At 39.6% G+C, this 14,505-nt stretch overlaps 1 protein-coding gene across 1 annotated transcript in view; it reads left to right on the forward strand.

Annotated features, from left to right (window-relative positions):
• LOC139710676 (adenosine receptor A2b-like) overlaps positions 1 to 11,141 on the forward strand; it is a 113,618-nt gene extending 102,477 nt beyond the window's left edge. Inside the window, exon 3 of the mRNA XM_071622595.1 lies at positions 10,475 to 11,141. Within this exon, the coding sequence (XP_071478696.1) occupies positions 10,475 to 10,984 (510 nt within the window). The 3' untranslated portion in view covers positions 10,985 to 11,141. The remainder of the gene's footprint in view (positions 1 to 10,474) is intronic.
• Positions 11,142 to 14,505: the final 3,364 nt, after the last annotated feature.

Genomic DNA, 14,505 nt, shown 5'->3' on the forward strand with positions numbered 1-14,505 from the left:
GCGGTGTATGGAATGCAAAGAACACCTGCAAGCCATTCCAAAGATTGAATGGCGTGAATTGTTCAGTGAGCACGTTGCAGGCGCGTGCATTTCGTTCTCAAGGAGACGAGATTAAATTCGATCAATATTCTGATTTGGGAAAAGGACTGTTGTATATTTCTTTAAGCGACCAACGCAGACGAGTTTTGGATTTCAGATGTGAAAAGTTAACAGTGCACGCCTGGGAGTGAACGTTGAAGTCAACATTTTTTTTTTAAAGAAGCAAGTTTAAAGATGCCATCTCTGTGGAAAAAAAATACAAAAATAAGAATATTCTGGGAATTTCATTATCTACTGCCGTTTCCCTGCAATCGCCGAATCAACCAAATTTTCGAGAAATGTTTCCTGAAATGACGGGAAATTGCTGCGAACTGCGTGACCTTAACATCTAAACGAAGTTTGACAAATTTAGCGGAAATTCATCACCCTTTTGTTAATATAAAAGAAATTGAGGCAGCATGCAGTCAGGGTTTCTTGGAACACTGATGAACAAATATATGAAAAGCTTTTTTTAGTAAATTGTAATTCCAACTGGTTATTACGAACAAGCCCTTACACAAACAAACTTCAATGCTTGAAAGCGTGATGCGAACTACCTAACATTCTCCATAAGAAGCCATTAGAAATTAAACATATACACGAAGAAAAATTGTGCGTTCAAAAGTTTTGTAATTATCAAATTGAGTATCTGTGGATTAAAAAAAAATGATTTTTGATAAGATAATTTGAAATGTTATGCGTTCAAAAGTTTTGTAATTATCAAATCAAGTATCTATTGATGAAAAAAAAATATTTTTGATAAGATGATTTGAAATGTTGTGTGTTCAAAAGTTTTGTAATTATCAAATCAAGTATCTGTTGATGGAAAAAAAGTGATTTTGAATGACATAATTAGCTCAATCTGTTTCCCATTGATCGTATACAAATAGGACAAAAACATCCGCAGACCTGCAACGATATTAGTTCTTCAACCCTTAACTCCGTTTTCCCCAACCTATTCCCCCCTTTATCCGTATCGTGCCATCCGACCCTAGCTTGAAAATAGATAAAAAATCACTTACGTAAAGATGTGCATCTGTTATCTGAGATCATTAATAGTCCATAAACTAGTTGTCTTTTCAGTGGTTTCTTGTATCCCGACAATAAACATCTTAAGCTGTCATCTACCTCTTCTTATCGAAAAGGAAAACAGAATAATATTTTCATAAGGATGGGATTTCTCGTTGCGACATGCGATGAGTAAAGATTGATATCGGCTATCGCTTGGCTTGGACGAGCGCCACTCGGGTTTCGGTAAACCGATCCTTTCCATCATTTTTCGATCGATCGGAGATTGGATCCCGATCAGATGACACGGTATGATTTTTCTATCGCTTTATAGTCGCTTTCAGCTTCGATTTTTCGTCTGCCATCCCATCTGTTTTCTCACTTCCTTCCTCCTTTTCCTCTATTTTATCTCATTTTTTCATCCCTCCCCCCCCCCCCCCCCCCGTCCTCTTTCTTTAGAAGCATTTATCATGTTACAGTCGTGCACACAGAACACAATATCGCGCACGTGTGCTATCCGTTCTGGAGGTTCTGCGATAGAGAAAAAAAGAACGGGAAAAATGTTTGACGATGGATGTATTAAAAGACCGAGGAAGATAGGAAGAATTCTAGGGAAAACGAAATAATGCACAAATGCATCCTTTGCTATACATGTTGGGATACTGACTGTAGGGATTGTTCATGTGATGTTCACATTATGTTTTGAATTGAATTGAATAACTGAAACTGCACCGGTCTTACACTCGAGACACAGTAAACAGTTCCAGCATATTTATTTTCATATTTCACATGAGATATACATTTCATCGAAATACACTAAAAAGAATACAAACCAAGCAAGATACAAAATAAAATATGTTATAAATCGGGTCATGGACAGAAAGTGTGTCAGCGTATATAATGTACATAAGACAATTCTCTATAACTTGTGAAATATGATGGAACCGCAAAAGCAAAGCTTGTAAACGCAGGTTCCAAGAAAATATACCAGTGTAAATTTGATATGCATTCAATGGAGATAGGACACAAAGTAATAATGACGAAACTATATAAGTGTTTGGTAAAGTACACAGCGGAAATTGCAAGCGATGCACTTCGCCCAGCTCATGATATAATTTGTTTCATGTGGTTTTATACTGTCGTATGATAAACTGGTACATGTTGGTTTCCTTCCTCCCTAAAGATGTCTTCTATATTCCTGTCATTCTCTCTTTTTCTGTCATTCATTTTATTCATGTCCTTCCAGTCTCCCTCTGTCTCTCTCTCTCTCTCTCTATATATATATAATGTATGTATGTATATATATATTTTTTTTAAATTATATATATATATATATATTGTAGCCTTCTCTCCTTGTGTCGCTAGTGTATATGTTGTTATACGCTGTGTGCCATCCGGCCCCGGCAACTAGCTGGAGAAGGGTCAGGATGGTCCGAGCTAGGCTGGGGTCCGTTTGGTTGAAATATACAACCAGGCGTGGAGAACGGCGTTGAAATGTACCATATTGCTGGGTTACTTACTACCAGTCTATTCCCATTACTTGCTTACTACCAGAATACTACCAGTCACAATTCATCCAACGAAGATACCAGTACCAGTGCAGCTCATCCAATCGCAGATACCAATACCAGTGCAGCTCATCCAATCGTAGATACCAATACCAGTTCACTCGCATATCATTTCATCAGTTCCGTAATTGCACTGCACTACTCACCAATACTTGTGTTATACTGCAGCAGACTTCAAAGGAAACGGTCCAGGCAGCAGTATCCACTTCAATCAACGCTTTATTAACACTCAACAACACTAATGATCCACACTTCGGCCCGTACCCGGGCCCACCCAGCTCTATCGGCCTGTATCCAGGCCCACCCAGCTGTTTGGATACATATTCGACCTCTTAGTATTCTCCGACCGCTATATTTCCGAAACAGTTACGCATTTTACTTACTGACCTTTTCCTCAAATACTAACGCTTATTAACCTTCCTCATCATACGGAAATGATTAGATAACGAAGCAATAACTGTATGAAAGATTATTACTGAACATAATCACATCTCCAACAATTATTACCCCTCTAAAATTTCTAACAAAACAATCCATAATCGTCAGTTTCCTTGTAACTGATCGATTCATGATCGATTGCTAAAATAATCGATCGATTATATATTCGACCACGAAACTTTCAATATTGGGCTAATTTTCACCCGTTTTCTTACTAATACACTAATCTACCAATTCTCCATTGGTTACAATATATATATATATATATATATATATATATATATATATATATATATATCAATGGTGAATCGACATTTTTAGTATATCAGTCCCCCAACCTTTCTGAAAATGTTGATTTACCCTTTCATATTTTAGAGCATATATATATATATCCCTACAGTTTAAATTGGTTGTACACATGCACAGTCTTTCTTTCCTTATCCAAGACCTCCCGCCACCCCCATCACCTTTCTTTCCTTTTCAGTCGCTCCTTCTTTCCGGCTTTACATTGTTTGCAGTGGCAAAGCAGACAGTGGCAATGAACTTTCTTTTCAGTATTGTATACGAAAAGAAAGAAAGAAAGAAAGGCGACAGGAGCACCTGTCGTCAAACATCCTCTTCCTGTCTGGATCCTTGGTAAATCTTAATCCTTAACCTTCAGAAAGCAGCGCCTTGTCACGAAAGCAAACGGTTATCTCCGTTAGATGAGAACATGGCGAGGGCATTTAATTTCATAAGTTTGGGCATGCAGGGGCGCCCTAACTTACTGTGGCATTTTAACCTTGGCGAATCGTGATAGTTTGCTTTCTCTGTGTGTTAGTGTTAGTGTGTGTGTTAGTGTGTGTGTGTGTGTGTGTGTGCGCGCGTCCGTGCATGCGTGCGTCCGTGTGTGCATAAAGATGTTATATGCAAGTTGGAATAGTGTGTGTGTATGTGTGTGCTGTGTGTGTGTTTCTTTTTCACCGTGATTGAATGGATTTTTCTAATAATTTTATATGCAATGCCTTTGAATCAATCCTGAATATCAAGAGCTTCACTTGAAACACAATGAAGAGAACAATATTGATGCGGGAGATGTAGTCTATACTTAACGCACTGTGTAATACCGTTTGGCAGTTTTCAATACATGGCCGGTGCCACGTTGTCAAAAGTAGGAGGCACTTCAGACCTTTGGTGCCACTTCTGGATTTCACCAGCTAACAAGCAAAAAAAAAATAAAAATAAAAAAAAAAATTAAAAAGTCTTCAGCTCAAAAACAAAGCCTTCAGCGCTCCCACTTCAAGGTTTCTATCTATTTATTCCAGTGCCACTTATATACGTACTTCCGGGGGAAAAAATGGGGGGGGGGGGGCGCCAAAGTGGGGACACCTTATGTATTCCCTTGTATGGTGCAAAAAAAAAAAGTGGGGGGCCCGAGCCCCCCGGTTCCGCCGGCCCTGCAGTAGACACCACACCAGCAGACAAACGAAGTGACATCACGCAATGACCATTTTCTCATAGACTTCTGTGTCTGGATTGCGTTTTGTTTTTGAGTTGTTTTTTAATTGTTTTCTCCCCTTTGCTCGCATGTCAAATGTATTCAAGGTCGGCGGATTAATGCGGCAGATTCTTCTTTCATTAGTAGTTTTATCAAGCATGAGCACACATTTCTTTCCGGCGTGCCAGGTATACATCTAGTCACAAAGTCATTTTTAAATCGCAAATGATCATCCATCCTTACAAGATTTCCTATGGGAATCACTCTGGCGTTGAGAGAAGCGAAATGGCTTCAGAAACACACACGCAAACACACACACACACACACACACAAACAAACAAACAAACACACGCACACACATCCCAACCATAGTTACTTGTGGGAATACCCCGTTATTTTCTCCCATAGACAAATACAGTACTCCCACAATGCAATTTTACCCCCCACAGTACCTGACTAAATAAAGCGGAACATAAAATGGATGCTCGTCCACATGCACACATACACACACACACACACACGCAAGAAAGATATAAAGTTTTGATTAAAAAAAAGAATAAAATATTCCATGAGAGAAGGACAATGAAGAAAAAGGGAAAGATGGAACTCCGTTGCTTAGATATTCTTACTCACAGATAGACAAAAATGGAGTGTAAATCCATTTGCGTCATCAGCACAATCCAAATCAAGGACACAAGTATAGAGCAACACTCTCAAAGCTATAAACCAATTTCGGGGCTGTTTTATACTCCTTTTACATATTTTAGGTGAAACTAAAGCGTTGGCAACATATGCTCTTTTGACAATCGATCAGTACAGCCGTGTTCGACTTTCAGAAGGTAGAAGAACAAAAACCCAACTGGGGAGTTACTGCTAAAAATAAACCGGAGAAGAAGTGGAAGTGGGAAAACAAAGAAATAGAAAAAGAAGAAGAAGAAGATGATGACGATGATGATGAAGAAGATGAAGAAGAGAAGAAGAAAAAATACAAACGATCGCATAATTACTATCGAAAAGTCAAACGCAAAAGAGTCAACCGTTGTAACTGAACCATCTCGAGAAACACGGCTGAAATTCAAGAATCGTGTTTGTATGCATCTCCCTTACCACTCGGTGCACCTTTAAAGAGAATTCAGAACACAGGTTGGCTTTCATAACATATCTGTTTATCACTTCTGTTTCTTCCCATCTCTCCCATCGCACAATATTCTGTGTCGTCTATAAAATCCACCCTGATTCATACACACTCACGCACACCATCGCGGATCTGTGGATTTGTGTGCCGTTCCCCCCTGTCTTCATTAAGGTCTCCTCCGAGTTAGACTTTCCTATACGTGGTTAAGAATCACTTTTCAGTTCTCAAGGATTGTTTCTATGTTACTGCATTTGTCCTACCGTTCATGACAACGGATGGCATGCATCAGTTTGGGGTTTTTGTTTTTGTCTTTGTTTTTGTTTTTGCCTTTGTCTTCTTGTTCATGCGGGTTCCTTCTTGTTTTGGCAAAAGCTTACTGCCGACGCACCGATTAGCCATTCAAGGAAGAGTTTATAATGATGATCAGAAAGTAGAATGCATTATGTTTCCGTTTTAGCCGACGTCCGCCAGGTTACGCAATTCCTACTTGCCATACTGTTGGATGAACGAAATTATACGTGGGGTTTTGCTAAGATCTTTTTTTAAACATTATTCAATGATTTCAGTCCTAACGACACGATTACTTCTATTAGATAATGGTTGACAATATTACTGTATTGAATGTCGAAATCTCTCGGCTAATCCTTCTACTTCTCCTCCTCCTCCTCTTTCTGTCTGACTATCTCTCTCTCTCCATCCACTCTCTCTTTGTATTCACTTTCACTTCCTTGTTCATTCTCTGTCTGTGTCCATCTCGATGAATCGAGATAGACAAGTGCCCATCTAGTCATATCCTTTCGATTTTTAGGCATCATCCTCCGCCATTTGTCACGGGCAATCGCTCAAATTCGTAGGCATCTCTCGGGGTATTCAGAAGATCTATTAGAACCGGATCGAGCCAGTTTCCTGTTTATCCAGCTCGTAAAGGGTAGAGGAAAAGTTTCTGGGATGACGGGGTTGCTCCGTTGAATATTTGTTGGAGTTTTTCGGTGAATTTATTACTACATTACGTTTTGTTTAAAGTTACGTTTCACCATCGATTTCTGCGGTAATTTTGCTGCAAGGTGATCATCTTACGCTCCTCAAGTTGGCAACTCTTAATTTTGCCACTTATGCTGAACATGGCGAAAAAAGGATGGGTGGAAATGTTTAATCTATTAAAACTGCACAAGGTGAGAAGAAGAACTACAATAATTTGTCAATTAGACACAGAAACATTATCTTTAATCTCTTTAATATGATGTTAACTTGAGAATCATTATTATACCTGTAAATCCGATGATCCTGCAACCAAATAAACTATGGTAAATAATCTAAATAAGGCTGACAGTGTAAGCAGTTCTCTTATCTAATACACGTGTCATACTCATCGTGCATACGATGTGGCAAAATTCTCGAAACTCGAAAATCGCCTTGTGAAAATTAAGAATAGTCACGTCGTGAACGGTCAATATTCTTACTCTGTGGTACGGAGTTCTTCAGTTTGGACTTAATTATACAAGAGTAACTTCTTTCAATTCGGCATTCGCTTTTTGTGTCCTTTGTTTGATAGTTCCTTCGTCCTTGTTTCTCATTGTTTTCGAGTGTTGTTTCAGTCAATGAGTCGGTATATACTGGTAGGCAGTTTTTCTGCCGTTTTTCCCCCGCCGTGCACTAAGTTACACAGGTGCCACTCCGCGGTGGAATCTAAAGGAAAAGCCAATATTGACGCACGTGACGATGAATCCCAAGTCCTGATTCGCCCACCCCTAGGCTCGGCCACCAACCCCTCGGCCTCTGTTGGCGGAGATGCCCATCGGAAGGAACTACTTCTTGCGCAAATATATCATTCGTGTGCGTCCGTGCGACTGGCTGTCTTGAGAGACGCACACACAGGATTTCTTTTCTAGTTTGTGTAATCACTCTCGCATAGCGACAGTCCATCATGATCATGTCCCCCCCCCCCCCCCCCATCTCTCTTCTTTATCTCTCCTCTTCTCTCTTTTTGTCTATTCTCTTTTCATCTTGACCTGTTAATCGACATTATCTATCCATCCGAGTGTCTGCCTGTCTGTCTATCTTCTGTCCATCCATACAATGCCATATTGCTTGCGATTTCTCTATAATATACGGTTAACTATCGACCTATTTGCCTGTCTCTTTGCATATATTTCTATACCCTCATCTCTTACCAACTTCCACCTTACCTTAACAACTTGGCTTAACTTCTCTCATCCCCCCTCTCTCTCTCTCTCTCTCTCCCTCTCTCTCTCTCTCTCTCTCTCTCTCTCTTTCTTTCTTCCTCTTCCTCTTGGGTCTAGCTTCAATTTGATGATTGCAGCCTACGGAGCAACCTGAAATAGCCAGAAACAGAAAAAGACGTACTCAAAAACTAACAAAAGTCATTATATCCACTCCGGTATAATAAAACGCGATACAATTGATTTCTCTATACAAGTAACTGTAGTGATAACAATGTGGATGTTTTAAATCTACTTCTGTTACGAGCGCAACCCTGACATTTAACCGCCCTTAAAAACACATGGACAAGCATGCGGTTGGCAATCTCATCCTGTAAAAAAAAAAAAGAAAATCATCATATGTATACAGAGAACAGAATCTGCTGTCTAAGATCGCTTCCGCGTCCTCTAAACCAGTCATTTGAGCGCTAGAAAAAAAAAAGAAGAAGAAGAAGATGAAGATGAATTGCAGAGGACGTGAAGAAATTGGACCAATCTCCGATCAGGCTTGACCCTTGGACAGAAGCTGCCGAGAAGAGGCCCGCAGATCAGTCTTATTGTGACTGCCCCTCGATCACTTAACTTACGGCTGGTCCCCCCAGAGTGATGATTCACTAAACGACAAATGGCTGTTTGGGGCTAAGAAAATGAAAAGAACAAAGTCGACATCATACACACCCGTGTCAATTTCAAGTCAGAAATACATTATCTATTCAGCAATTTATGAATTGTCATGTAAGAAATCTCGATACTGTTATTCAAATCGGGTTTTATCTTTAGATTTACAACTGTAATAGATAAAATGATCCTTATTCCCTTGGTTTTTTTTTCCACAGCTTCTCCCTGGCATCATCACCTTCTTGTGTTTCTGTCTTACCTGTCTTATTCCTCTTTGGACATTAATATCTTCCTTGCCGCCTCTCTTCATTATCCTATCATTACTAGCTACTCTGCTTCTGTTCATTTTTCTTCCCCTGTTCTGTTTCTTCGTCATCTTCTTGTTTCTTGCCTTCACCGTCTTCCTCGTCACTTCCTTCTCTCCTTGATTGTTATTTCTTCCTCTTTTTCCATCTTCGTTTCTGCCTCTTCTATTCTTCCACCGCTCTTGTTCTTTTCTTCAACATCTGAGTGTTCTTGTTTGTCCTCCTTATCTCTCCTTCCCCCTGTTTCACCTTCTTCCTTGTCCGATTTCCTTCATCCTTCATCTTCTTTTATTTCTTTGGATTCTTCTATAATTGTATTCTTTTTCTTCGTGTCCGCGTATCTTCTTTACTCGCGTATGTTCCTGGCACTGCTTGCTGAGCACCTTTTTCTTTCTTTCTTTCTTTCTTTTTGCAACGCAGGAATAAATTTGATCGCTTTCTATTAACTTGACTTCCGTAGCGTATCAATGAGCGAGAAGCTTCACTGGCGTGTATATAACATATTTGCCTTAAAAGATAATGCAACTGTTCCGTGGCATGATGCGACACTCGTACTCTGGAGTGATGGGAGTACGTTCTCATGCAATAGGCCTATAATGCCACACGGCTGCTCTCTATAATCAGGCCAGATATATATACACGTGGTTGATGTCTTTATCCATGACAGCTCGCATTTCGCTCCTCGAATCGAGCGTTGGAACGAACATGATACTACCAGCTCCCCTAATGGAACCCTTGCCTCGGCAGACAAGGGAGCAAGCGGGAGAAAAAGGAGGGAAAGATAGGGGGTCACTTTTCACCCACCTGCTCTAGTCCGTCCGGTGAGGGCGGACTGGCTAATCCCGCGACGTCGATCGGTGCTACAGCATCCCAAATTCAATAATCAGAAAATGAGGCAATCAGGTCAGGTATCGCAGAGAGACATACGCCATTTTTCCAGTAACCCCTCTCCACCCAACATGTCCCCTTTTTGTCCTTATCACAATATTGTCATGTTTAATTCTACAGCTATTGGCGACTGTCAACGCAATCTGAAAACGTTTGATTTTTGCGGAGCAATCAGATTGCATTGCATTTCCCTTGAGTATGATCTTGACTGCAGTGGATTTCGACACAAATGCAATTTTATTTGCTCAACCTTTGAAATATTTCGTGTCAGTCCTGTTTTTTTAGATCCATAAAGTTAACAGGTTATTCAAAAACATTTGAAGCATATCACACTTGGCGGAAAATAGGTTAAAGAAATCCAACAATATTACAACTTGCAAGGATTTTCGTGTCTATATAGTGATTTTATTTTCACTTGCTCGCTAGTTTTTGTTTGCGTGATTTTGCTCGGTACATCCCATTTATTCAGAGTAACTTTTTTGTTTGACTTTTTGAGGGGCAAAACTTGAGAAAGAAGAAAGAGGAGGTATTCGACAGCTACCTGTCAGCTTCCTCCTTCAGTTTGCCTGTCAGGGTCCCGAATGAGACGTCGGCCACAGTGGAAAATCACGTCTTTCATTGTACCTTCTGTTTGTCAAGTCAGAGTATTGCTTTAACGATGGATTTATTCCCCCTTTTGTTTGATTTCGCTATGATTTTTGCTTATTGCTTCTTCTTCTTCGTCTTCTTCTTTTTTTCAGATGAGAAAAATTGAGCCAGTCACCATAGCGGTAACGTCAAAGCCCGCCACCAGCGGCAGAAATGGAACACCAGCAGCAGACGATGAGGCGGCGGCTGCGGCGCGGGAGGCGGAGGCGGCGGAGACGGCGCGCAGACGACAGAAGCGGTTCCAGACCTACAAGAAGGACCTGCAAGCTGTGAAGTCCGTGGCCGTGATCGTGCTCGTGTTCATGATATGCTGGCTACCGCTCAGCATCAGCAACTCGATCTCGGCACTCTTTCCCAACGTGGTCCAGCCGCCGAACTTTGTGCCCGTGTCCATCGTTCTGTCCCACGCCAACTCGGCCATCAACCCGTTTCTATACGCGTACGGCAAAGAGTTCCGCATGGGATACCGACGCACGTTCGCCAAAATGTTCCCATGTATTTGTGCCATGAATCCGAACAATTCAGTGAGGAACACAAAGGCAAACGCGAACGCCGTCTCGACGGTAGAGGGCATGCGATTCTCCACCAACGACACCTCATGAAGTTAAACTCTTTGCACGGAATTGCCAATCCGCGGAAATCGCGTTTTTTGTCAATGAGTATAAACACGAACATTGTTTTTATACACACATGATCTTGTGGACTGCTGTTGCAAAGGAAACGTAGGGCATATTTTTGAAAAAGCTAGCAGACTGAATAATGTTGTACAAATAAAGAGTTGATCGCTGAAATACAAACATTCACTTGATGGCAGTACAAATTTTGTGTCACACCAGTCTTCTCATGCGTTCGATGTACTCTTAGGAGTTGAGTTTGAGTACTCTAGTGGACCAAAGTATTATAATGTATGTAAATAGCATAGCTGACAATGCTGTAAAATATAATTTAACGCGATACGTGCGGTTATAGGGGGCTTTTGCAGGACGCACATTGCTGAATGAATTAGAATATAAACACCGTGTTTTAACCAGACACAATGTATGGTACTTCCATATACATCCTATATTAAAAATTTTATTGTATGAAGAGGTTTTTTTTTTTTCATTCAAATTGTTATTATTCAGGGAAAGCATGAACGTACTTCACCATAGACAGAATCCATAAATGTCCTTCCAACAAACGCAAGACAAATTTCTTGCATTTTGCTTGCCAAGGCAGATACCTTGTCTAGTGTCGTCAGAGATGGTGGGGAAAAGAAAATCTTGTTGTTCGATCGGTATTGAAAGGAAAAGCATCGATGGCCGAACGATCCCCATCTAGTCGATATTGTTTGAATTGGAAGGAAAGGAACGCGATTTTTTTTTTAAATGGATTTCCTCTGCACCGGCGAGTATTCCTGTACATGTACATCTTTTCTTGTCTAGGGGTAATGGGGGTTGGGAAAAAAATTCTGCATGTGATGAGAATGAGAGACACAAAATAATTTGCATTTTTATTTCAATTGGACCTTCGTTTACGACCGTTAATGATGCACAAAAAAATCAATGGAAGCTTTGTAAACTTTTTGTAAAACAAAAAGGTTGTGTCTTGACCTAAGCATTGCTTTCTGTATCCTGTCTGAGTCATTTCTAGCGTCTTTCTTTCACATTCGTAATAACTGAAGGAAAGCAGGATGTAGCGTGCATGCAATGATAAATTATTAATGTAACAAGACTGTCACAGACGGCTTGTTTTTTGTGTGTTTTTTTTTTGTTTCTTGTTGTTGTTTTGATTTTTTTTGTGCTAATGCATCTTTTTTTATAACCCTACTCATATTCATCTCTCTTTTTTTTTTCTCCACGCAATCTACCAAACGGATGAAAGACTTCCATTCAACAACATCGTTGACATGACGACATTTTGTCAGTGTTCTCTCTTTTTTTGTGTGTGTAAATCATGGAAGGAGCAGGTTTGTGTGATATTGGCTGTCAGCAACTTCTGATTTCTAAAGCTGAAATCTTTGCTTTTTTTAAAATCATGGACACCCTGTCGGTGTAAAACGTATATATTCCGTTCCATAGTTTCACGTGACTAAAAGACAGTCAAATAGCAAGTAACAGACAGACAGACAGACACACGGACAGACTACTACTCAACAGAATAGACAAACGTCTTGTTTGAAGCGGTGACACAGGATAGTGAACAAGACATCCACTGACAAGACAGTTCCAGGTAGACCAGCAACACTTCAATCAGACAAACAGACTTGAAAACTTGTAATCGACAGCAGCAACTGACGACAAAAGACCAATATACCGTATGTCTCAAAAATCACAACGGGACTTTCTGCAACGATATAACTTTAAAAATAGCGAATCAATCCAAATGCAATTTCAAGGTATGAAACTATATATAACTTATAACCAACATCTTACAGAAAACTCCATTCGATTTGCTTCAGTGGTCACAGAGAAATGGGGACCTTTCTGAGCACGTCAAAAATCCCTTCCCTCCGAATTTAGTCCATTAAGCTATGGGTGCCAAGAGTATCCAAGTGCAAAACTTGGAGGAAACCGATCCATGACATGCTTAACAACGATCCACATTTCTCTGTGACCACCTAACCAAACTGAATGGGAATTTTTGCAAGATGTAGGTAAGAAGTGATTGTTTCATACCCTGAAATAGCACCAAGATTGCTTAATCATTTTCAAAGCTATCAATGCAAAATCCAATTGTAATCTTTTGGTACATAATTGTATGCCAAATTACTTCTTAAGGAACAGTTTGAAGAGATTTCGTCTCTATTTTATACAATCTTATGTTTTGCCTCATTTTTAGACAGCCTCGGCCTCCCCCAAAAAGCGACTGTAATCGGCTGCCAATTCCAAGTGCAATTGTTTACTATAAGAATAGTGCTTTTTGTAAAGTGAGTAATGTACTGAAGTTGTCATTGACATGTATAACTGTTTTCTTTCCAGGATTTCGTAGAAGTGAGGAAAGATTAAAACATCAAATCATATGTACTAATTCCATTTCGTAGAATTATTTATTCAATTACTTTGTAAGTGGATAAATGTTTTCTCGTGGTTCCTTGATACCGATTGATGTTTTTTAAGAAAAGAAAAATAGTCATTTTGTCTTTGTTGTAGTTATTGATTCACATTATTCGGTCGGACTTATTTGATTGCACTTGTTAAGAAACTGGCATTGGTTTTTGTTGTTCCGTATCATCAGTTCATTCCGTGTTGGTTACTGGAATAAAATACCTAATGTTTAATTTCATTGTTTCAATGTGTGCCATTGATAGTGTTCCGTATATTACATCCACACTAGGTGCATTCAAATGCGTCTTTTAAAGGGGAATGAAATCCAAATACAAATACAAATGGGTTGCGCAAATGCAGAAATATTAGTAGAACACATCCATTGACATCAGTGAAAGTTTGAGGATATGCAGACAACCCGTTCAAAAGCTATGAATCTTTAAAGTTTTGGTGCAGCCATGCAGCGCCGACTGAGAACACTGCTACAGCCCGGGACGTCACAATGTATTTTGAATTGATTTTGCTTTGACTGCATAATCTGCTGCAAGCTTGACGTCAGCGCTGATCTCCACAAACACTTTTTAATCTTCTGAGTACCGGCAGTTTCCTTATACCATTGGGAGTATCGCATGGGCTTGAAGTAGAGGGGCTAAATGATTATAGACATGCCAAAACTGAAGTTAGGCGACTTGATCAGCTTGATGGTGACTGCATGTATGTGTGTATGAACATTAACGTACATATTATGTAAGTAGTTATCATTTATATCATATATATATATATATATATATATATATACATTGTATATATATATATATATATATATTGTAGATAATAATGTATGATGTATCATATATAATGTATACCATAATCATATATGTACGTGGATGAAGAGAACAGATTGTGAAGCTCCATAATCCAGAAACGGTGTTGAAAAAGAGTGCAAAAAATGCAATACATGTTTAAATCCGTGACGTGGTTTAAATTCGAAAATCATTAAAAAACATTCCTACTGGATGAAACAAATCTTCAGACATGTCTTTGGTGTACTATGATAAGGGTAAATTACAGTTTTTACTGATTTTAAGCTAGATTCG

The sequence above is a fragment of the Diadema antillarum genome, unplaced genomic scaffold (genome assembly GCF_040938485.1).
Source record: "Diadema antillarum isolate AM-2024a unplaced genomic scaffold, OU_Dant_1.0 seq00001553_RagTag, whole genome shotgun sequence".
In the NCBI taxonomy this organism is placed as follows: Eukaryota; Metazoa; Echinodermata; class Echinoidea; order Diadematoida; family Diadematidae; genus Diadema; species Diadema antillarum.